This window comes from Pleurodeles waltl, chromosome 3_1, assembly GCF_031143425.1.
Source record: "Pleurodeles waltl isolate 20211129_DDA chromosome 3_1, aPleWal1.hap1.20221129, whole genome shotgun sequence".
Classification (NCBI taxonomy): domain Eukaryota; kingdom Metazoa; phylum Chordata; class Amphibia; order Caudata; family Salamandridae; genus Pleurodeles; species Pleurodeles waltl.
In genome coordinates this window covers 77492806-77515742 of record NC_090440.1, presented here as the reverse complement: position 1 = coordinate 77515742, position 22937 = coordinate 77492806, and the positions used below count along the sequence as shown (strand labels likewise).

The 22937-nt window shown below is 42.8% G+C and overlaps 1 protein-coding gene across 1 annotated transcript in view; it reads left to right on the top strand.

Moving 5' to 3' along the window:
• Positions 1–22937, top strand: part of LOC138283777 (catalase) — a 174395-nt gene that overhangs the window by 33359 nt on the left and 118099 nt on the right. The window contains exons 3-5 of the mRNA XM_069221848.1: positions 943–1053; positions 1142–1272; positions 13163–13267. Coding sequence (XP_069077949.1) covers positions 943–1053; positions 1142–1272; positions 13163–13267 — 347 coding nt within the window. The remainder of the gene's footprint in view (positions 1–942; positions 1054–1141; positions 1273–13162; positions 13268–22937) is intronic.

The following is a 22937-nucleotide window of genomic DNA, read 5'->3' as shown; positions in this document are numbered from 1 at the left end:
TCTTTCCTTTTTGACATAAGTGGTTAAGACCCATGTGTCTCTAGCTCTCTATTCTGTCTGTACCATAGTTTCTTCAATCCTTGTATGATCCTCCCAATTAACTGTTTTGTTTTAGAATCTTTAACTTTTTAAGTGTTCTTTACATTTATATTGAGTATATGGAATTTAAAGATGTTTTATTTCATATGCTGGCCCTAATGTTTGTGGGGTGAGGGGCGACTTAGGATTTTGTAGTGCTTGGGATATGTGGTTCCTTTGGGAAGTTTTCTTATTTCTTATGACTTTTTTTTTTTTTGTGAATTGTTCAGATTTAGAATTATTCATATTTTTAAGTGTGTTTTTAATCTTGTATCAACTATATGGATTTTAAATATGATGCACTTTATTTGTGGAGTGTAATGTTCGGTGGGCGATTGATTTGTTTGCTTGTGTATGTATTCTTTTTTTTTTTTACTTTTATGTGGACCTCGTTAAGAGTTCCTTATCATAAATAAATTCGAACTTGTACTTGTGCCCCTTAAGCTTTTTTTTGTCCCCTACTCGTACCTAGAAGCAGAGGGGTTTGGCTCATTTTGAAAACGATATTTGTTTTCTGCATTCCTAAAGAGAACCTCCTCATTCTCCTCGTGCTTCTGAACTGCACTTGCTCTGCTGCTGTTATGCATCCCACCTACTCTGTTGGAAGGCACTGTGGCAATCCTATGTTTTTCCATCTTACCCATGTCATGTTGATAATGTTGTGTTTCTTTATGGTGCCATCATTGCTAATACTTTGTAAACCCAGGAGAATCGATTATAAATTACCATGGCCCTTTTGTTTGCTCAAGTATGGTTTTGTTTTTTTAATAATTGACGCTAATGCTTCTTTTTAATTCTCAACTAACCTTGCCTTCTCGTTTTTTGTTTGTAAGTGAATAAAGTGAGAAATGCTTTTCTTTCTAGGTGCTTTTGGCTACTTTGAAGTGACCCATGATATTACAAAATACTCAAAGGCCAAGGTGTTTGAGCACATTGGGAAAAGGACTCCACTCGCGGTCCGATTCTCTACTGTTGGTAAGGTTTCTGTGCTGTAATTTTGAGTGATCTCCAGATTGGGATGAGATTAGGTTGTGACTTATTTTTGTTTTTCTCATTTTCATAGCTGGTGAATCAGGCTCTGCTGACACTGTCCGTGACCCCCGAGGATTTGCTGTGAAATTATACACAGACGAGGGAAATTGGGATCTGACTGGAAACAACACACCCATCTTTTTTATCAGGGATGCCATGCTGGTAAGTCTGAGCAGCGCACAAAACATTTCTCTTGATTTTACGCTGCTGCAACAACATATTTGTTCTTTGTGGTGGCCTTCTCTTTCAAAGGGATTGTTTTACGATTCCTTGAGTTATTTCAGATGTCAGATATTCTGAATAAAGTCTCACTGCAGGAGAGCTGCTCAGACAAGCTTGGTACTTGAGGCTGACCCATTGTAATGAACCATCAAGTTTGGAGAGTGCAAACATTCTGGTATGTTATTAGGGCCTCTCGGGTCGGGACAGCCTTTAGGATTTGCCCTTGTTTGGCCAGTGTTTATTGATGTCACATTGTATAAACTAAAACTGTTTCAGAGATCAACTCATTTTTATATATGTATTATTATTATTTTTCTTTTTTTGTATTGTCCCTCTTATTCCTCTATGGGCCAACCATGGGAACGACGTAATGAAAGTGGGCCATCATGTAACTCTTAAAAAGAGTGCTTATATGCAGTGCATGTTGGTTCTAGCATGAGTCACGGATCCTCTTTTATGTAACTACAGGTTGCCTTCTGTCATTTGCCGAAGTGTGTGGAAGATTTACAGAGCTGGCGAGTGCTCCCATGCAATTAACTTTAGCTTGGATTAGCTTAAAGGGAAGCAGGAATTCTAGTGCATATATCCACCTTCTGCAGGGCACACCTGTGCCTCAAGCACACACATCACAGTGGACATAGCAAACTTTATATAGACCTGTCTAGCACTGTCTGAGGGCCTTCCAGCATTCTCCCTCGCCTTCCTTTCCTCTTTGTTACACCAGCTTTCAACTCTTGAGTCTAGGATAACCGAACAATGTCCTGAGACATTCATTCAGAATGTGTTTTCCTGTTTAACAGGCTGATGTCTAATTTCTGACCCGGTACGGGAAAGAGGAGAGACTGCAGCTTGTTGCACTCTGCACTTGTGACTGCACAATGCTTCATTGCTCACTGCCTTTAGTCTGCCACTACAGCCAAGTTTTGCAGGCAGGGGTTCTGTACTGAGCTACTCGCAAAATATTCACAGTGAATTATTAGCACACAGCTGATCTCCTCTCCTCACCGTTCTTCAAGCCTGCCCTCCTTTTTGGACAGGAGCCAAGGTGGGGCAGAGTCATACCTCCACGCCTCATTTTATCAGTTGGAATATGATATAGGTGGCAGCTGGAAGCTGCGATGTGGTACTCTCAGCCTGTGCCACAGTGTGGCTCCTCCAGATTGGATAGAGCCAACATTTAGATGCAGCCTCGCCAAGCTCAGGGCTCCTTCACTTTCACTTTGCTAGCTAGAGACAAGGCAGGCGATGGCTATAAATATCCTTATAATGACACAGCAGAGTTTTTCTGTTTCGAAAGACAGTTTTATGTTACTGTAGCTTCAGAACCTTTATTCATTATACATAAGCCATCATGATTGGCTTTGTTGTAGTTGGAGCACAGTAGAAGTTTCATCTTTATATATTATGCACCTCAAAAATGTCTCTTTGCCTTAGTGTTTTGAAACAGACCTCCTTGTTCTTGCTGGATTCAGCCTTGGTGTGTAAAAGTAAAAAAAAAATCCCCTGTCACATTAGAAGATCTGGGTTGTAATCAGGATTCCCTTACTAGATTGAGCAATCAGTTGATCTCCAAGTCCCTTTGTTCCAATATTTTTCAAAATTGGAACGGGTTAGAAACTGTCTAAATGTGAATAATAACTCGACAGAGGCATGGTCAAGTATGTTTGTTTTGGCCCATTGCCTCCCATTTGAAGAATGATCTTTAACTTAATTTAATCGAACTAAATATACTTAAATATACCTGCCCGCTCTCCATGATGACCTCTTGACATCCTCTCATATACTTTTCTCTGACTCTATGCCAACCACAGCTGAGGTTTTTTAATAGGTGCCTTCTGTAAGTCCGTTTTTTATATTTAGGAAAATTGGAATAATGCTCCCTATTGTCGGGATCCTAGAACACTCCGTTCTATGTACAAGTTGACTTTGTTTGACAGTATCTTTTTGATAGGAAAGATATGGATTTCTATGGATAGCTCCTTTGGAAAACATCAACATGTATGAGGCACAGATATCTTCTGCTTAAAATGTAAATTAAATAGGAAATAAGTGTATTAGTATATCCTTTAATGAATTTTAGACTCTTACTGTCCTAGAATGTAGCACAGATTCATTTAGTGTTATTTAGCATTGTGCCGTGGTGGAACTATCTCCAAATATAGCTTTTCTTTATGAAGGATTCACTTTATTTTGAACCTTTTTAAAGACACATGGCTTGATTCAATGTTCTAGGATGTCAACTACCTGTTTTACTTTTTAGTGGAAGTTTACAGTGTTGGTATTCATTTCTTTTAACCCACAAGACAGTGTTTTCTGGTCTATCTATTGAAACACTATGCTGGCTGTTTTACAGGTGTCTTTTCTGTGTTGTGAAGTCTTGGAAAGACACACCCCACCCAAGTTTCAGGTCTATTAAGAACATTGATTTAGACCTCCTCAGATATCAACAATAAATCAGTTAATAGACAAACAACTAACATATTATAGTACAGACAAATTGCAAACAATATGATAACAATGTTTTCTTAAAATATCAGCAAAAATCTCTTAAAAAATGTAAATATAGAAACACACTTTTGTTCATTTGGAGGAAATTTGAAAAATACCAAATCTTGATGAGCTTAATTTCAAACGTTCCATTTAAGGAAATAAAAAGCACTTTGGAACATTGCTTAATACCAGGCAAAGATGAAGTACATAAAGAAGGGTCTGGGGACCTAAACCACACCAATTGCATTTAGCAAGATAGGCTGGGGCTCCTCTTCTTGCTAACAGACAATTAAGGGGAAGATAGCATATCCGAAGAAGCAAAAGAAGATGTTTCACATTGTGATATTTGATAGGAAAGATATGGATTTCTTTCCCCCAAACTATTCTACATTTTCAAATATCCGCCAAAGTCCTGATCATGGTATAGCTTGGTTGAACTTTCAAAAAGTGCGGTGTCTGACCAAGAGTCTACAATTCTAGAGCAGCTGTAACACAAAGGAGATTTAAATTTTTTTGTTTTCGTTGCAAAAGTACTATTTTCACCCATGCCTTTTCTCAGACTTGAATTAAGAAGTGCCATTAAGGAGGGTGCTGGTGCATGGAGGAGCTTAAAACCCCAACAGATTATACTAGCAAGTGCTTGAAAGTAGGACCTGGTAAGACTGAGTTCAAATTTAAGAATATCTACATGTGCAGATGAACTTGGATTACAGAATTTCCTTAAAATCTTACCTTCATGCATGTTTAAAAAAAGACCATCTAAAACAGGGAGTATATTCCAGAGCATATGCCAGAGTTAAGTCTTTATTCTATATATTTCTAATATATAGTTAAAATGTATCTTTCAATAGCATAAAACATTTTGAAGTGCCCCTGCATGAGGCAAGGCTTTTTTCTTTAAGTTGGAAAAGAGCAACTTGTGTGAGAGGTTACTGGCAAAGGTTTTTCCCAAATAGACATAATTATTATAACCTCCACGTTTTCTTCGTCCATATACCAATTAAACTTTGTCTTTTTTTCTTGCGCCTGAATACTATCACCTTAAATTTTGCAACATTTATCTTCGAAAAATTACTTTGAGCATAAGTGCATAATTCTTGCAAATTTCTGTGTAAACCTAGAGGGGTTAGATCAAGTAAGATAATATCATACAAATAGAGAACATTATAAACTGGATAATGACCTAATTTTGGAGGAGCATTTTCCAAATGGTGAAGTGTGGAAAATCAGACATATGTAATGAGAATAGCAGCTGTGCTAATAAAACATCCCTGTTTTAACCCATTGGGCATTGAGATAATGTAAGAAAGCCCGCTGTTGCCCTCTTCCTCCCCTCCCCCCACCCCCCCAATACGATCATACACCTTGTGGAGGAGTACAGTGCTATGACTAAATGTTTTAAACCTCACCCTTGTATCATTCAAAATTTTCACACCTTACTGGAAATGCTATAAAGTGTGTTGACTGTCGGAGAGAAACTTCCTGTAGATGTAAACTGGGCTATCTTGGAAAGGCTAGTTTTTATCTCGCATCCCACCCCAGAAAAATTGCAGGTGGGGTGATACCTCTGGCTTTCCATTTGTACTACCCACTGTGGCACAACTTGGGATAGTTCAGAGAGAGACTTATTGCCACCACCGTCATTACCACTTGTGTTTCATTTCAATTAATTTTGAAAAGATGGCCAGGTTTGCTGTCAGGAGCATTTAGACAGTGTTTCTGAGCGTCCACTTTCACCTAAGACCATCCATTTCAGAGGGCTAAGAATCAAAATAAAGAGAGAAGTAACTCCAAAACCTTTCCATCAGTAAGGCTGTGCTTTCTGAAATCATTTTTAGCATTTACTATAAGTGTTTACCTTATACTTCCGTTAACTGGAAAGGCCTTTGACTGTGAGTGACGGGGTTTAAAGCCCCCTGCAACCCACAGACTGTGAGCCTTTGCTTCTTGTGCCCCGCTTTTGGAAGGACTAAATGTGAACACCCACACCTGGAGAGAGGCAGGACACCCCGTTAGTGAGAATCTATGCGCTTTTCAAGGGTAAAAAATGCACAATGATACCTGTGCACTACCACATTGGTGTTAAAGCATTTCTTGCATTCGACAGGTTTGATCTTACGTAACTGATATTATACTCTTGATGTCCAGGCTTATTCCATTGAGATTTCCATTATTCTTCCAGACTCTTGGCATCCTCAACAACAGAGGGCTATTCTGAATTTATGTATTTTCTATGTGACGACTTCATTCTCCCTCTAAGTTAAAATCGCTTTTGAGGAAACCACCTACCAAATAATACTTAAGCCTAAGGACCTTACTTCCCACATTTAAGGGACAGGGAAGTCGTCTCACACACCTCCAGGAAAATTACTCCATGAATATGCTTCGGACCCATAACTGTCAAAGTGAAGCAGGGGTTCTTCCCTGCTGTATAGGCGATGTCTGACCAACGCCAAATAATGATTACTTTTCTACCTGCTGTTTGGTTACTCCGGTAGGGAGTTGTAAGTAAATAACTAAGAATGGTACATGATGACTCAAGGCAGGTGGGTGTTCAGTATTGTGCTTTTAGGCTTGGATTTGAATCTCAAGACTCCTTTGCCTTCTCCTCCACCCAAACGATTTGTCGTTCCTATGGGGACAGTTGCAGGAAGAACTCCAGATACTACTCCTGAATCAAGCAGTGGAACCCAGTCCTTCATTTCTATAAAAGAAAATACTTAAGGAAAACACTGTATTTCCTTTACATCCTGGTAGGAAAGAATAGTGAAAGTACAGACCCAATTTGGACTTTAGAGAGTCGGTGATAATGGATGAAAAAGAAAAAAAAAGGAACCATCAGGAAGCTATAGTCTGTTTTTTCTTTCCTCTCGGTTTGGAGGACTGGATGTATGCAAAAGATGTTAAGGATTAATTATTTCATATGAATAAGCCACAACAATGTCAGCTTATGCAAAGTCTTAGTACAGCTTACTAACTCTCCACCTTAAGTCTTTCCTACATTCCTTCTCCAATACCTGGCAGTTACACTTGTCCAGAAAAAGAAAAATAATTATCTACCTGTTACCAAATCGTTGTCTAATAAAAGTTACTACCTCCAGAAGGATCAAAAGTTCAGGACAGCTTCCATCATAGTGTAAGATGTGGGACTTCAGGTCAATCTCTACACGTTCAAGCTTGTATCAGTGCAGAAGATGTAATACTTGGAAGCCATTCTACTCAATAAATGTGTTTCTTTAGGAGATGCGACTTTCTACTATTAAGTGAAGAATTGTTGTTTTCAGTAAAAACAGTAATCAGTGGTGCCTTAATTTTCCTACTAGGCTCACTGGTGTCTTACGTTTTCATTCTCCCAATTACTAGTCCTAGGGAGGCCAGTATTGGTCCTTCAAGTAATGCCCTAGAGTCAGCATTTAGAAAAGGGATGGTGGCGTTACTGATGGCATTCACAACTTCTGTGGGACAACACCCAATCTAGGGAACTTAATCTACAAATGAGGTCTCAGATTAAACCAATTCCCTAGCCCTCAGGCAGTCAATCACCATGAGGTCCAGCTATTCCTTCTTTGTAAGAATTTGATTCTGAGCTCACTGGTTGAATCAAGGGTAAAAAAAATCCAACTATCTGACACTGACCGCTTGCACTGAAGCTTTTTAAAAGCAGGTTACATTCCAGCTATACAAAAGGTGTTGAGTGTGATAGGAGTGCACAATTAGACGTATTTGCGTATGACAAAAATTCCCATACTATGCTTGCAGGTTCCACAATGAAAGCCAGAATGGGAATTGTCTTTTGATCAGCAGCTGAAATAGTTAAAACTCCAGGCTGAACCTGATTTATCTCTATTGGCCGCAACAGTTCTAAGATTTATTTCTCATGGCTGACAAGGCCACACATGAAGAGAATGTGCAGATGGGCTATTCTCTGTTGGCTCCACTACCACTCCCTTTTGTCTTTGAACTTTGAACCAGCCTGATTATGCCAGGCGAAGCCATCCCTGCATGGGTTGTTTTAAGATTGCAAATGGATGCGCTCCTGCATCCACTCCTTCCAGGAAACACTATATCAGTTTGGCCCCTGTTTATTTTAGCTAAATCAGGATTTCGTATTACGTCCTTGCAGTACTCCTGGCAGTTATCGCAGCTTACAAAAAAATAGTCCCTCTTGGGTCTACTCTTTCGCTCTTCCTGATTGCATGACTGAATTTTCACTATTTATTCCATGTTCTCCTGGTTTACCCACCTCTGAAGTTCTCGCTATTATAGTCTAATGTTTGTGAATATCAAAGAACATCCTGTGATGGGTAAAGGAAAAGGTACATAATCTCCGGTGTCAGTCAAATGTAGTTAGAATTCCTAGGCCACCCACTTGACTCCTTCAACCAGTACTTTAACTGGAAACTGGTTAAATTGATCCGGGCTGTGATCTCCTCGCCAGAATTGATTTAAATGCCCTAACCAACCTGCCACAAACTATCTTTTTGTATTTCTTAGGAGCAGTGTGTAATGTTTCCTCTGTATAGGATGATACCTGGCTTAATAGTGTCCTGCTTTTATTTATACCATTTCTAAAGAGGAATAAGCATTAACGTTTTCAGAGGAATGTCAAGAAATATTTTGTCTGTCAAACCTAAAAATATTGGCTCTTCTGTTTATTTGTGATTTTTGAAAAAAGGCCTATGTTCTGATACCCCAGGCATAATCGGAGATATGTTAATGCCTATAAATTGGAAGAAGGTACCATGACAAATAACTAGGATTACACATAAATAACTTTCTATTCTTCCCTCAAAAGCTATGTAATGCTTCAGCACTAGTGGTATCAAAGGGGCCTAAATGTTAAAAGCGACATTATTCACCCATTGATCCCTACTGTCTGAAATTATTGCTGAGATTTATATTCTCTGTTACGTGGTAGATATTGCGTCAGACTAAATTCAATAATTGGCTGGTTGTTAAGCTTGTGTGTAACCTACTTTTGTTTTCTATGCCTATGGCTACCTATTACAGTTAATGCTTTACTGTCTGTTTTCTTAGTGATAAAGAGCTGACTTTGCCTTACAGGATGTTGAAATTTCTGCTGGCTTGTAAGCAAAACATTTCAGCCTTTTAAGAGCCCGGTTGCTTAAATGTATGTGGAAAAAGACCCAGCTCGAACTATTATAAAGTCATTTCTTCGTCATATAATACTTTTTGGGCGTGTGCATTTTAGGGGCATGACATCCTCCTTTGTTTACAAAACTCGAGATTTTTTAAAATTCACTAATACATGTTCTTGATTTTCACTTGGATGAATTATTTATTCTTATGAAAACAATCACTGACATTTTAACATAGCTTTTGCCAGTATCCAGTCTGACTGTGCAGTTGCTGCAAATTGACTTGTAGGCACAAAATAAGGTACTTCAGTGTACTGTTTCTCCTTTTCCAGACCAGAGCCTTGCTGTTCGTCCCCTCTTTAGACCCTCGTTTATCTCCAAATACGTGTTTTTTTTTTTTTTTTTTTTTTTTTTCCTTTTTCTGAACAGTGCTCTTTAAGAAAGGTTTTCATATTCTGCACTCGCTGCTCTTTTTTGGCACGGTCTAAAAAGGGAATTCCTCGCCTTGCATAAACAGAGGCAAGTTGGAATCTGAGGGAAAGCACCCCTCATTTCTGAATACTGCCATTCTGTTCCTGTCCCTGGTTTTATTTTATTTTTTATTGTTTTTTGGATTGATGGTAATACATTTCTCTTACTTAAAGCCACTTGAACTGCTTGACATTCTGCAAAAACAATGGCATAAATGTTTGTTCCATACATTATGCCCGGTTTTCTCATGCTTAAGAACATTTTTTTTTGGGCTAAACCTTCAGAAACTGGTATCTGTCTTTCCTCTCCTCCTCATGTTAAGTTTATGATGCTTTATGATTTTGCCCAGTAGCCTAGTGAAAGGGATAGGCTGCCTAGCCCTCCTACGTCCAGTCAGTTGTCCGTGACCGACTGTCTTTCATCCAGGCTAAAATTCCAGTATTCCGCCTTGGTCATTGTTTCTACAGTGAGGGACTGACTCAATAAAAAGTGAGGGAGTTAGTGGAAGGTGGCAAGGAATGGTTTTGACGTCTATAGCATCAGGCATTGAGGCCACAGCTAACTAGCGAACGCACTTGGTCGTCTACATTTCTTGAGAGCTCTAGTTTCTTGCCATGTCACCAAAATGCCACACTTGTCAAAAGGCATATGGAACGGAGACTAACATTACAAAATTCACTAAAGTGTATAAATGAATGAGGGAACCATGCCCTTTACGCTGGAAAAAAGGATGACTGGCTCTTTGACGGAAAGTGTACTGAAATCTAGGGGTTCCCATCTAATGAAATCAACAATGGGGTGGATGTTGAATGTTGAAGATTTGAAAAAGAAATCTGGACACAGTTCAGATGATTGATCATACCAGCTGGCTGCTAAATTATTTGTTTTAGGTTGATGGACTGTGAGCCCTATAAGTTTTTTTTTTTTTTTTTTTTTTTGTTTTTTTCTGTTTTAGGGGTTTTAATAGATCAGTATCCATTATCGTTGGAATGATTTATATATTTTTATATTTCACTAATGTAAACCATGTTGTTCCCTGGGGCTGTGTTTGACCCCTCATTCAATTGCAATATGATCACGTTTGTGCTGAAGGTAGTTACATCTTGGCATTGCTAATACATCTAACCAGTATTCCTCGAGGCCCTAAGCTTAGCTGCAACTACAACGCATCATTTTCAAAGGGGCTAAACCCAACAGCCTGACTTCTGGATCCAAATATCTTCCCAGTCATTCAGTACTCGTCCACAAGGGCTAAAGCGACATCGGATTTCCAGGATGATAAAGGACCTTGGTCCCAGTGGCGTAGCGTGGGGGGAACAGGGGGGGCAACATCTGGGGGGGGGGGGGTACTCGAGTGCTAAAATCCACGGGTTAGGGGGCGCAAATTACTTGCCTTGCCCCGGGTGACTTGCCTTGCCCCGGGTGCTGACAACCCACGCTACGCCACTGCTTGGTCCTAATTAATACAGCAGATGGTATTACAGATAATTATTTGAGAACCAGGTATCCATAACTGACCAATCCAAAAATAAACTGCCACAAACTCACCGAGCATTCCATAATGTAGAACGTTCTAATAAGCACAAGACAAGAAAACCTGAGCAAAACTCAACACCCCTGCATTAATGTATGATGAGGAAGTGATTAATTCTCTTTTCCCCTCGTCGGCTGCTTTCTGAATACTTGATATGCCCATCCATTCATCATGCACTAATGATTATTATATTTCAGTTGCAATTATACAGTGCTTAATACCCCTTATGAGATGTTGAAGCGCTTTATGGCAGGCAGCACGCTGCGCTGGAACTCAAGGTTGGGCCAGTAATTATTGGTTATTGTCTGTTGTAGGGATTAGCCTTGTGCTCTGAATGAAACCATTCTGTACATTTATTCCATTGTCTATGTGGTGGATTAAATTAGTAGGAGTTCGGTGTGATCATTAGTGGTTGGTGCGGTATGTGGGTTCTTGCAGATGGTTGGTGGGATTAGTAGAGTGAGCGAGAAAATTAGGTGTTGCAGGGTGTGACTTTCAAATGAGGCCAAAACACGATTTATGAGATGAGATGAGGTGTGGCTAATTTGCAGAAATACAGTAATGGAGATTAATAGTAACTTTCACATGACTTGGAGTACGCTGTAGTCGGAGACAGGTGGCGCGCACAGGATGTTTTAAGTAAAGGCCACATTTTTAATGCAGGGTTTTAGGAACATAGTCAACATCTGAGATAGATTGTACTCTGAGATTGCAAAACCGTAGAAATAAACATTGTTTGCTTGTAAGATAGTGCTACATTAAGTACAGCTGAACTGTTTGTCTACTGGCAGGTTACTGCTAGACCACAGCTTCAGCAAGGACAACTGATCATCTCAAAGTTTAAAAGTTATGGCTGGATAGAAGTATAGGGATATATCCGAGCATTAAACTATGTTTGAATGAAGCACTAAACGCACCTTGAAAGGAATGTGAGACGATATGTAAGGTAAGTAATGCAAACATCAAAAAGGAGATTCTACAAATGCTAGTGTAGGTGTCTTTTGACGTGTACCCTTAACGTTTGACTCCAAGTGTTAATTACCAAAGCACAGTGGGATCCATTTGGATGCCCTTTGGTTAGCATTTCAAAGGATGTGAGTGAGGATAGCTGATTAGTCTGCCTGAGCATTGTCATTTGGTAGTTAGCATGAGGTGAGGGGGTGAGGCTGAGGTGTCTGTTTTTCAAGGAGAGGTTGTTTCTTGGCTGGTCTGTCCCTGGACTTCGACAATATGAGTGTCTGTACTGTTAATACTTCAATGCTCAGCAGATGGTAGAAACTTGTTGACAAAACTGCAATCTCTGAACTCTGCTTCATCTGATATGCAACTTATTAGGATTGTTCTACTGTTAATGTTGCTTGTTGGTGCCCGTTGTGACAATTTCAGCATAGCCTTGTACAGGCATTACTTCACTTGATGGGATACATACCCAGTGGCGGTTGGAGTGGTCACAGCCAGGTGTGATTGGGGGTAATGTGCTAGTGATTATGTATATGAGTCATAGAGGCATGGTAGAAGGTGTTTGTGGGCTGAATGTTTTTGATTTAGATTTTCACCTGGTTAACTTGCGCCACTGGTAGGCCGCAGATGACTGGCTGGGTGGCATACCAAGTTGTGAAGATTTTTCTTCTGGCTCACACCAGTTGCTGTACTTCCAGCTTTGTATCGCTTATTGGCATTGGTTAAAATGTCGGCGCACCTCCTTTCTTTTCAGTCTATACAATGTCTGGTTGTGTGCATATGCCCGGTATTCAAGGTTGATGTGAGGTTGGTCTCAAATAAATGTTTAGCAGTGGGGAGAGAGTTAATCCTTCGGGTATTCTGTATGCACTTGGGTAGAAATCTTCTGCTAGTTGTTTGTTTTGCCATTCTAGAGGCCTACTCTTGATGATAATTTGGCAAATCTAACTGGAGCTTTTGTGGTGGTTGCTGACCGATGTATAAAAGAGTCACTTGCATTCCCAATTAATAGTAGGTATTCCACAGATTTTTGGAAGCTGGACTGCAGATCCGTCGTACAGAAGAATGCTCAAAACCTCAAATTACCACTCACTGTTCTAGTAGACATTCTTGTTCAACTCCATTCAACAACTGACATGGTCCTTCTTGAACTGTCCAGAAAAAAGGGTAGATGTCAACTTGGGGTGGTAGTTGTGAGCCTGTTTTGACCTGCAGATGTAATAATATCCATGCACAAAACAATTGACATCATATTTGTTCATTTTTCTCTTAATAGTTTCCATCATTTATACATTCACAAAAGAGGAACCCTCAGACGCACCTGAAGGATCCAGACATGGTGTGGGACTTCTGGGCACTTCGGCCAGAGTCTCTGCATCAGGTATGATTTTATTATGCTTGAATTCTTTGAAGAAAAAGTTTCCTGTTTTTAGTATTACTAACCTTTCTGAATTATCAGCTTGGTGGGGCAAATTGAAGGGTTATACCAATGTTTACTTTATAGTGTAGTTCTTTTGTACAGATGCATATGTGGTTGTGGGTTTACCGGTCAAAGTGTATCTGTGGTTGGGAGTGGGAGAAGGCAGTCAACTTTGCTTAGTGTATTAGATAAATTTGTTTTGTTACGAAGGGGCAGTAGACTTTGTGCCAGGTTGTTGCATCAAATGCACAAAAAGTCGTTTCTTTCCAATCCATGGTTCTTGTGCCCCCCTGCCTTCACTCCCCCCCCCCCCCCAGGTAGGCTCGGATATTTGCAAATCACTAGTGGCTTCTGGACCCAACAATTGGCAAATCGGCCTTGACCCTCCTCCAGTAGTAACAGTCCAGCCTGAACTGCCAAACCAGGCCCTCTCTGAACCCGGAACACAAGCAACCCAAGATTAATTGCCAATGGATAGCCAAATTGCAAGAATTCCTTCATCACAATTTGTGTTTCATGTACTGCTTGGCAAGGGTATGCCAAGACTTGGGTCCCGTGCTCAGTATGCTACAGAAACCAAACTATACATGGCTGATAAGCCATTATCAGGGCAAAACCAGTCCTAAATTGCTTGTGTTTCGGTGAGGGCCTGGTCTTGCAGTTCGGGCTGGACTGTTCCATAGGGCACAGGGCCAGGGTGGATTTCCATATGGCTAGGCATGATGAACATTAGAACAATGGGTTGGGATGCTGACCTTCGTGATTGCCAGTAGTTAGACAAATTGCAAGCATTTCTTCTATCACCTTTTGCGTGTTTCATGTTCCACCCTAGGTTATTGCATGTTACAGCTTTCATAGTGTACTTCTGTTTTTATTGCCTCAGTGATAGTTACACAAAAGTACTTTATTTAACAGGTAAGTAAAAATTGGAACTAGGATAAATGCAGCCAACATAGGGCACTACCATCTTTTGGCACAAAAATACGACCTTAACGTTACAACAGCGTCCTGTGCTAAACATTCTCGATCAATCAGTCAATCAATATTTGTAGAGCATGGTTACTCATCCGTGAGGGTCTCAAGTGAGGGGAGGGGAGGGGTGCGGCCTCATCCGAAGAGCCACGTCTTGAGGTTCTTCCTCAAGATGGTGAGCGATGGGCTTTGTCTGAGGTGCAGTGGTTGTTCCAGCTCTTTGCTGCAGTGTAGGTGAAAGATCATACTCTGGCGGTGGTTTTGCGGATGTGAGGGACGGTGGCGAGGATTCTGATAACATTAGTCCGATGATTTATTTTGGTCAGGTGTCTTTCTTTCTTCAGTTGCTTGGAAGTTGTTTTCCTCCAATTGCGACTCCAGTGTCTGGCCTCTCTTGTCTAGTTAGGTACACCTTTTAGTGTCACTGAAATTGTGCAGCTTGATTAGGGTCTTACTGTTTATTCTGATTTAAAGCTGCTGAATCGACTAGTTAGCATGCTTTTACTCTTGGTTGGTCCTAGGATACGTTTTTTTTTTTTTTTGTTTTGTTTTTTTTCTTTACGGTCATGTATCTCAGACTACTATCATGGTGACAAGAGTACAAACATGACCAGTGGCCCACACAGGAGTTGCTGGTCCATCTATGAGCTGGTCTTTCAAGGTTAGCTCCTGACTGCACCTGTAAATATCAGTCCATGGGAACCTGTAAGGCTCATGAAGATGATTCCAGTGGTTTTGCTTTTGGGCAGGGTCATATGTGCGGGTTGGTGTGTCTTTGGACGTAGCCATCTTATTCAACATGCAGGGAGTCTAAACACCCAAGCGTTTATCAATCTTCATTTGATCACACATGCATATATGCCAGACATACAAAAAGGAAGGGACTCTTCTGGACTGGATGAACCTTTTTTAGGAGAGAACTAGCAGACAATCTCCTCACAAGGGTACATGTAAAAACAAAAAAACACCACCTTCCTAGGACTATAATCACCATCTCTGTGCTAGTCATTGCATATCTTGCTGCTGGGTCTTTAGAAGAGATGTAAAGACCCAGTCTTATGTGTTAGAGGGGTGAGGAGGTCTTTTATCACATCCCTATGCACACTCTTCCTACTCTAAAGGCTATGCAAGAGGTAGATCTGAAGAGCACAGAAAATCACCTTGAAAACTATGTTCCCTTCCGACGTCGAGGCCTATGATGTCGAGAACAGGTACCATAGCAATTTGCTCCCCCTACTTCACCGTTGTGTCATTACAGTAAGGCAGTGCTGAGACAAGGCCATCCATCGACATTAAGACCTCCATTAACGTTGAACCTCCTGTGATGTCAAGACAACCTCCATCAACGTCAAGATAACCTCCATAAACATCAAACCCACCAGCATTGCCGTCGAGACAATAAGGATCAGAATCATTCAGAGCCAAGAACCCCGTCCTCTGCAGGCATACAGACCTTCTCGCAGGCATACAGCAGTTTGGCTTTGCTGTCTCAAAAGAAGACCAGTGCCACATTCCTCAGACTCTGAGCTTTTTAAGAGCATATTTACCCACAAGGAAGGTAACAACAGGAAAGGAACTGAGTCTTTAAGGTTTTCTTTAAGCAGACCTTCTCCAGTGACTCCTCAGGTTCCTTTTACCCCGGCCAGCAAAGACACTACATGGTCTAGGAGTTGTACTAGATCTAAGTCATCAAGGAGACCTAAAACACCTAGGCAAGCTATTTCCCAAGGAGATCCAGGTCTCGTTCAAGGTGCAATTGATACCTTAATGATAGATCGTCTTCAGGCAGTGCCTCAAGATGAGGAAACTTTATGCCTTCATCACACTCTACACTACTTCGATTCGAGATTATTTTCCAAAACTATCTGACTCTTTCTCTAAGAGTATCACTAGTAGATGCAGTCAACACTTTTAATGAGGTGTTGGTTAGAGAGGATTCATTATTCGACATCCCCATTCAGACCCCTGCTATGTCTACCTTGGTGATTTTTGAGACCATTCATCATAGGCCTTCTTAAAGTCCTTTATTGCCATTGGTTCCCGGTATTTTAGATCCATCTATGCAGTTGTTCTTAAATTCAGCTTCTACAAAGTTGACTTCTTCGAGGCTGCTCAAGGAATATAAGGCCTTGGATCCGGATCCCCTATTTTTCCCCTTTTTTTTAACTGTATGAAAGTGCCCCTTTTTGACATGGTCACCTAACTTTCTGCCTGGTAGTTGAAGTAATTTTCACTAACCGTACACTGGGTTCCTGCTAACCAGGTCCTCAGTGCCCGATCTCTTTCCCTAAAACTGTTCAATTGTTACCCAATTGGCAATACCTTTTACCATGTATGAGGGACTTGTAAGTCCCTTATAAATGGTACCCCTGGTACCTAGGCCATCGGCATGTATTGTGCCACTCTGGGACCCTTCACCTAGCACATGCAGGTTGCCATTGCCGGCTGCATGTGTTGGTGGAGCTAAAAGTAGAATCGCAACATGGCACACAGCTTGTGTGCCCTGTCCCTTAACACTACGTGCAATAAATGTAAGTCACCCCTACAGCAGACCTTACAGCCCTAAGGCAGGGTGCGGTATATTACGTGGGAGGTCATATCTGCAAGAGCAGATATGCCCCTGCTATGTCTTTGATTCTTCAACATAGTGAGTAGAGTGGAAGGCATTTTAAGTACTTGCTGGAAATTAGTCATCACGAGTTCCCCAGCTACATGATGGTTTCTCTGTAGATAGGGATGTTTGGTATCAAACATCTTGTATTAATAAACCCTCACTGATGCCAGTGATTAATTTATTAATAGAAGCACCTAAGAGCTGCCCCCCTGAAAACCTACCATTTACCCGTATTCTGGCTGACTAGTTCTAACTAGGCTGCCACCAACAGACATGTTCCTAAAGGTGAGAGCCTTTGCTATTGGGCTGACAGGACCAAGACCTGCACTGGGAGCACACCTCTCCTAACAGGATGACCTGCAAATCTGCATTCCAAGGCAGGGGTTTCAAAAAAGCCCACTGTAGGAAGTTGGCTCTGTATGTGCTATTTCAAAGTAAGGAATAGCATGCACAGAGTCCAAGGGTTCCCCTTAGAGGTAAGATAGTGGCAAAAAGAGATAATACTAATGCTCTATTTTGTGGTAGTGTGGTCGAGCAGTAGGCTTATCCAAGGAGTAGTGTTAAGCATTTGTTGTCCATACACACAGGCAATAAATGAGGAACACACACTCAGAGACAAATCCAGCCAATAGGTTTTGTTATAGAAAAATATATTTTCTTAGTTTATTTTAAGAACCACAGGTTCAAATTTTACATGTAATATCTCATTTGAAAGGTATTGCAGGTAAGTACTCTAGGAACTTTGAATCATTACTTTAGCATGTATACTTTTTACATAAAACACAAATAGCTGTTTTAAAAGTGGACACAGTGCAATTTTCACAGTTCCTGGGGGAGGTAAAGTTTTGTTAGTTTTCACAGGTAAGTAAGTCACTTACAGGTTTCAGTTTTTGGTCCAAGGTAGCCCACCGTTGGGGGTTCAGAGCAACCCCAAAGTCACCACACCAGTAGCTCAGGGCCGGTCAGGTGCAGAGGTCAAAGAGGTGCCCAAAACACATAGGCTTCAATGGAGAGAAGGGGGTACCCCGGTTCCAGTCTGCCAGCAGGTAAGTACCCGTGTCTTCGGAGGGCAGACTAGGGGGGTTTTGTAGGGCACCGTGGGGGACACAAGTCCACACAAAAAGTACACCCTCAGCGGCGCGGGGGCTGCCGGGTGCAGTGTGCAAACAAGCGTCGGGTTTTCTGTAGGTTTCAATGGGAGACCAAGGGGTCTCTTCAGCGGTGCAGGCAGGCAAGGGGGGGGCTCCTCGGGGTAGCCACCACCTGGGCAAGGGAGAGGGCCTCCTGGGGGTCACTCCTGCACAGGAGTTCCGTTCCTGTAGGTGCTGAGGGCTGCGGGTGCAGGGTCTTTTCCAGCCGTCGGGAAATGGAGTTCAGGCAGTCGCGGTCAGGGGGAGCCTCGGGATTCCCCCTGCAGGCGTCGCTGTGGGGGCTCAGGGGGGACAACTTTGGTTACTCACGGTCTCGGAGTCACCGGAGGGTTCTCCCTGAGTTGTTGTTTCTCCACCAGACGAGTCTGGGTCGCCGGGTGCAGTGTTGCAAGTCTCACGCTTCTTGCGGGGATTTGCTGGGGTCTTTAAATCTGCTCCTCTGTAACAAAGTTGCAGTTCTTTTGGAGCAGTGCCGCTGTCCTTGGGAGTTTCTTGTCTTTTCTTGAAGCAGGGCAGTCCTCTGAGGATTCAGGGGTCGCTAGTCCTTAGGAAAGCGTCGCTGGAGCAGGTTTCTTTTGGAAGGCAGGAGACAGGCCGGTAGGACTGGGGCCAAAGCAGTTGGTGTCTTCTTTCTTCTTTCTGCAGGGGTTTTCAGCTCAGCAGTCCTCTTCTTCAAGTAAGTTGCAGGAATCTAAATTCTTAGGTTCAGGGGAGCCCTTAAATACTAAATTTAAGGGCGTGTTTAGGTCTGGGGGGGGTTAGTAGCCAATGGCTACTAGCCCTGACGGTGGGTACACCCTCTTTGTGCCTCCTCCCAAGGGGAGGGGGTCACATCCCTATTCCTATTGGGGGAATCCTCCTTCTACAAGATGGAGGATTTCTAAAAGTCAGTCACCTCAGCTCAGGACACCTTAGGGGCTGTCCTGACTGGCCAGTGACTCCTCCTTGTTTTTCTCATTATCTCTCCTTGACTTGCCGCCAAAAGTGGGGGCTGGGTCCAGGGGGCGGGCATCTCCACTAGCTGGAGTGCCCTGGGGCATTGTAACACGAAGCTTGAGCCTTTGAAGTTCACTGCTAGGTGTTACAGTTCCTGCAGGGGGGAGGTGTGAAACACCTCCACCCAGAGCAGGCTTTGTTTCTGTCCTCAGAGAGCACAAAGGCTCTCACCGCATGAGGTCAGAAACTCGTCTCTCAGCAGCAGGCTGGCACAGACCAGTCAGTCCTGCACTGAACAATTGGGTAAAATACAGGGGGTATCACTAAGATGCCCTCTTTGTGCATTTTTTAATAAATCCAACACTGGCATCAGTGTGGGTTTATTATTCTGAGAAGTTTGATACTAAACTTCCCAGTATTCAGTGTAGCCATTATGGAGCTGTGGAGTTCGTTTTTGACAGACTCCCAGCCCATATACTCTTATGGCTACCCTGCACTTACAATGTCTAAGGTTTTGCTTAGACACGGTAGGGGCATAGTGCTCATGCACTTATACCCTCACCTGTGGCATAGTGTACCCTGCCTTAGGGCTGTAAGGCCTGCTAGAGGGGTGACTTACCTATGCCACAGGCAGTGTGAGGTTGGCATGGCACCCTGAGGGGAGTGCCATGTCGACTTCGTCATTTTCTCCCCACCAGCACACACAAGCTGGCAAGCAGTGTGTCTGTGCTGAGTGAGGGGTCCCTAGGGTGGCATAAGACATGCTGCAGCCCTTAGAGACCTTCCCTGGCATCAGGGCCCTTGGTACCAGGGGTACCAGTTACAAGGGACTTACCTGGGTGCCAGGGTTGTGCCAATTGTGGAGATAATTGTACATTTTAGGTGAAAACACTGATGCTGGGGCCTGGTTAGCAGGGTCCCAGCACACTTCTCAGTCAAGTCAGCATCAGTATCAGGCAAAAAGTGGGGGGTAACTGCAACAGGGAGCCATTTCTTTACACCCACCGCCCTTGGTATGCAGATCTTGATTCCCTCAAAGGAGAGGATGCCGCCCCTCCTTGCCCCTGGGTCCATTTGGCACCAGGACAGGCGTGAAAATGAGTAGTCAGAGAGGTGTGTCCACCTCTCAGGTCAGTCCCACCCCAAAGGTGAACTGCCTGATGTGGACACAACAATTAGAAATATGCCATCTTGGTGTTGGCAAAATTAGTAACTTTGGGACGGGTTTCTGCCCACTTCCCACAGGAAGTGGTCATATAGGGAGTATAGTGACCCCCGGGGTACGTAGCCCATTGGCTTCTTCCCTACACTCCCTTAAGCACTTCTAGATTCAGTATTTACTGGTGGCCCTGGCACCAGGAAATCAGATTCCTGCTGACCTACGAAGAAGGATGACCGTTGCAAAAGCAAAGACAGAGGAAGAAGTGTCTGACTTGGACCCAGCCCTGCCGTCCTGTCTGCTGTGCCAGAGTCGTCTCCTCCTGCAAGCTGCTGTGCCTCCAAAAGCCTGGGAGACTGCCTGCCTTCAACAAGGACCCAGGAGCTCCAGTGGAGCAGCTGCTTGCCTGCACCCTGCAGACACCCTAAGAGACCTGAGAGGCCTGCAAAAAACTGACACCAGGACGCACCGCTGCACCCGTGCCGTCTTGCCGAGATGAAGTGGGCTGAAGGTGCCAACATGGTCCCCCGGCCCTCCATAGACAGAGCCCACCTTGGATTTGCCCTCTGTGGACTCACTGATACCGCCTACAGCCTTTGTTCCCAGGCCCTCTCACCCGTGAGTGCTCCCGGTGGAGAAAACCCAACACCTCAAGACACCTCTACACCCATTGCCCCTGGCTTGTGGAGAAGAGGACCTAAGGTGTCCCCAAGCATCTCAAGATTTGAACCCACCTGTTGGTTCACCTCAGCTAGACTCCCTGTCCAAACCTGCATCCTCTTTTCAACCTGACCGATCCCCACTGTCTAACATACGGTACCTGATGCTGTACTGCACCTCTTCACTTGGCCACCTCAAGACCGCCTGGTGTGACCTGTTGGTATGTCCTTGGACCTTGCTCCATACCTACCTTAAGTCCAGGAGATTGGTCCTTTAAGTCGCTGTACTATACCTGTATGCAGTAGAAAACATTGTTGCTTCTGATAAATGCACTGTCTGCTTTTGAACTCTATTTTTCTTACAAAACGTACTTCCCTGATCATATTGATTCTGATGCCTAAATATATATAGATACTTGTTATTTTTGTAAATTGGTGTGGATCTTTTTATTGAGTTATGTATCTCATTTGTTGACTGTATACCTATGATAAATGTCTAATGCTCCTATCTAATAAGGCGAAGGCTTCTTGATCACGCTACCCACTAAGAGCACGTTGGGATTGCTACAGCAAGACCTTGTCCACTGGTAAGGGAACCTCTGGACTCTTTGCACAAGGTAACTCATTTTGTTATACCATATAAAGAACCAGCTTCCTACAGACCCTCCTCTGGATTCAGAAATCTCAGCTGCACGAAGATCACAAACAGTAGCGATTTCTTCCATTGTGCCTCCAGAAAAAAAGTGCATGAATGTCCCCCGCAGGCAGAGAAATATGCGGTACAGCTGCCACTTCAGTGAAAACAGCAAGTTTGGGACTCTCTTCAGGGATTAGCTGAAAAGCTGCCAAAGGAGGGCAAACAAGATTTTCAGGAGATCTTGTAAGAGGACATGATGGTTTTGAATCAAGTAAAATGCGCAGGAGCTGATGCTTTTGACCTGTCCGCATACGCCTACTGCCATGGAATGTTTCTCAGCCGCAGTGCCTGGTTCAGATTGACTGGGTTAAAACCGGAAGAGCAAACAAAGGATTTTAAATCTTCCTTTTTCAGGCATTTCTCTTTGGTTCTCATGCGAATGATGAGGTGACCCAAATGAAATCAAATTGGAGACATTGGCTGTAGGTTTGGAGAAAGAGTATAGAAGACACTATGGGGGTTATTCTAACTTTGGAGGAGGTGTTAATCCGTCCCAAAAGTGACGGAAAAGTGACGGATTTACCACCAGCCGTATTACGAGTCCATTATATCCTATGGAACTCGTAATACGGCTGGTGGTATATCCGTCACTTTACCGTCACTTTTGGGACGGATTAACACTCCTCCAAAGTTAGAATAACCCCCTATAAGCCTTATGAACTGAGGTACTTCCCACAGAGGGTTCAAGCCCTTCAGTGGTAGCCTCATCAGTAGCAGCAACAACATCAACAACAAAGGCAGCCTTACCGGCATAAGCAATCATGTAGGAGCAAATTAGGACATCAAACATCGGCCACTACGGAAAGCTTCAGCAGAAACAATTACGTTTTTCTTCTCTCGTCTCCATTAGTCACTCCGGTGGAGGGAAGCATTTCATTCCATATGCAAAAGTGGCACAATATAACAAACAAGTGGCTCTTGAATATTGTTTGTAATAGTTATTCTTTCAAATGGGGGGTTTACACTACTGGGGTCTAGGGAGTGAGGGTATTCCTAATATGCCCCGTGTACTTTTTTTTTTTGGGCTAAACTTCAGGATAGGGGACTAAGTCCCCAAGCTGGCAGTCAGTCAGCGCTCACTCAGCAGGAGTCGAACTCCCACAGAAGCAGAATGGCCCAAGGGAAATAAAGCTTCCTGGGCCAATCAGATCACTCTATTTTTTTAAATTGGTGCTCTCATAAGAGTTTCTCGAGACTCTTGTGGTCCCAACAATCCAAATATCTTTTTTTTCTTTTTTTTTTAAACCCCTAATTTCGCAAAAGTCTCTGTGCTTTTTGTGATTTAGTGTAAAGCAGTTCAGTCAGCGGACGGAGATCTAGCTTCCTGCTGAATTTGGTGTAATTCCGTTTGGCTGTCTTTGCTGTAGTCCGTCTTACAGAAGTCTATGGAAAATGCATGTGGATTTTGAGTTTTGAGACCCCCATCTTTTTTCTCTGTCCTCG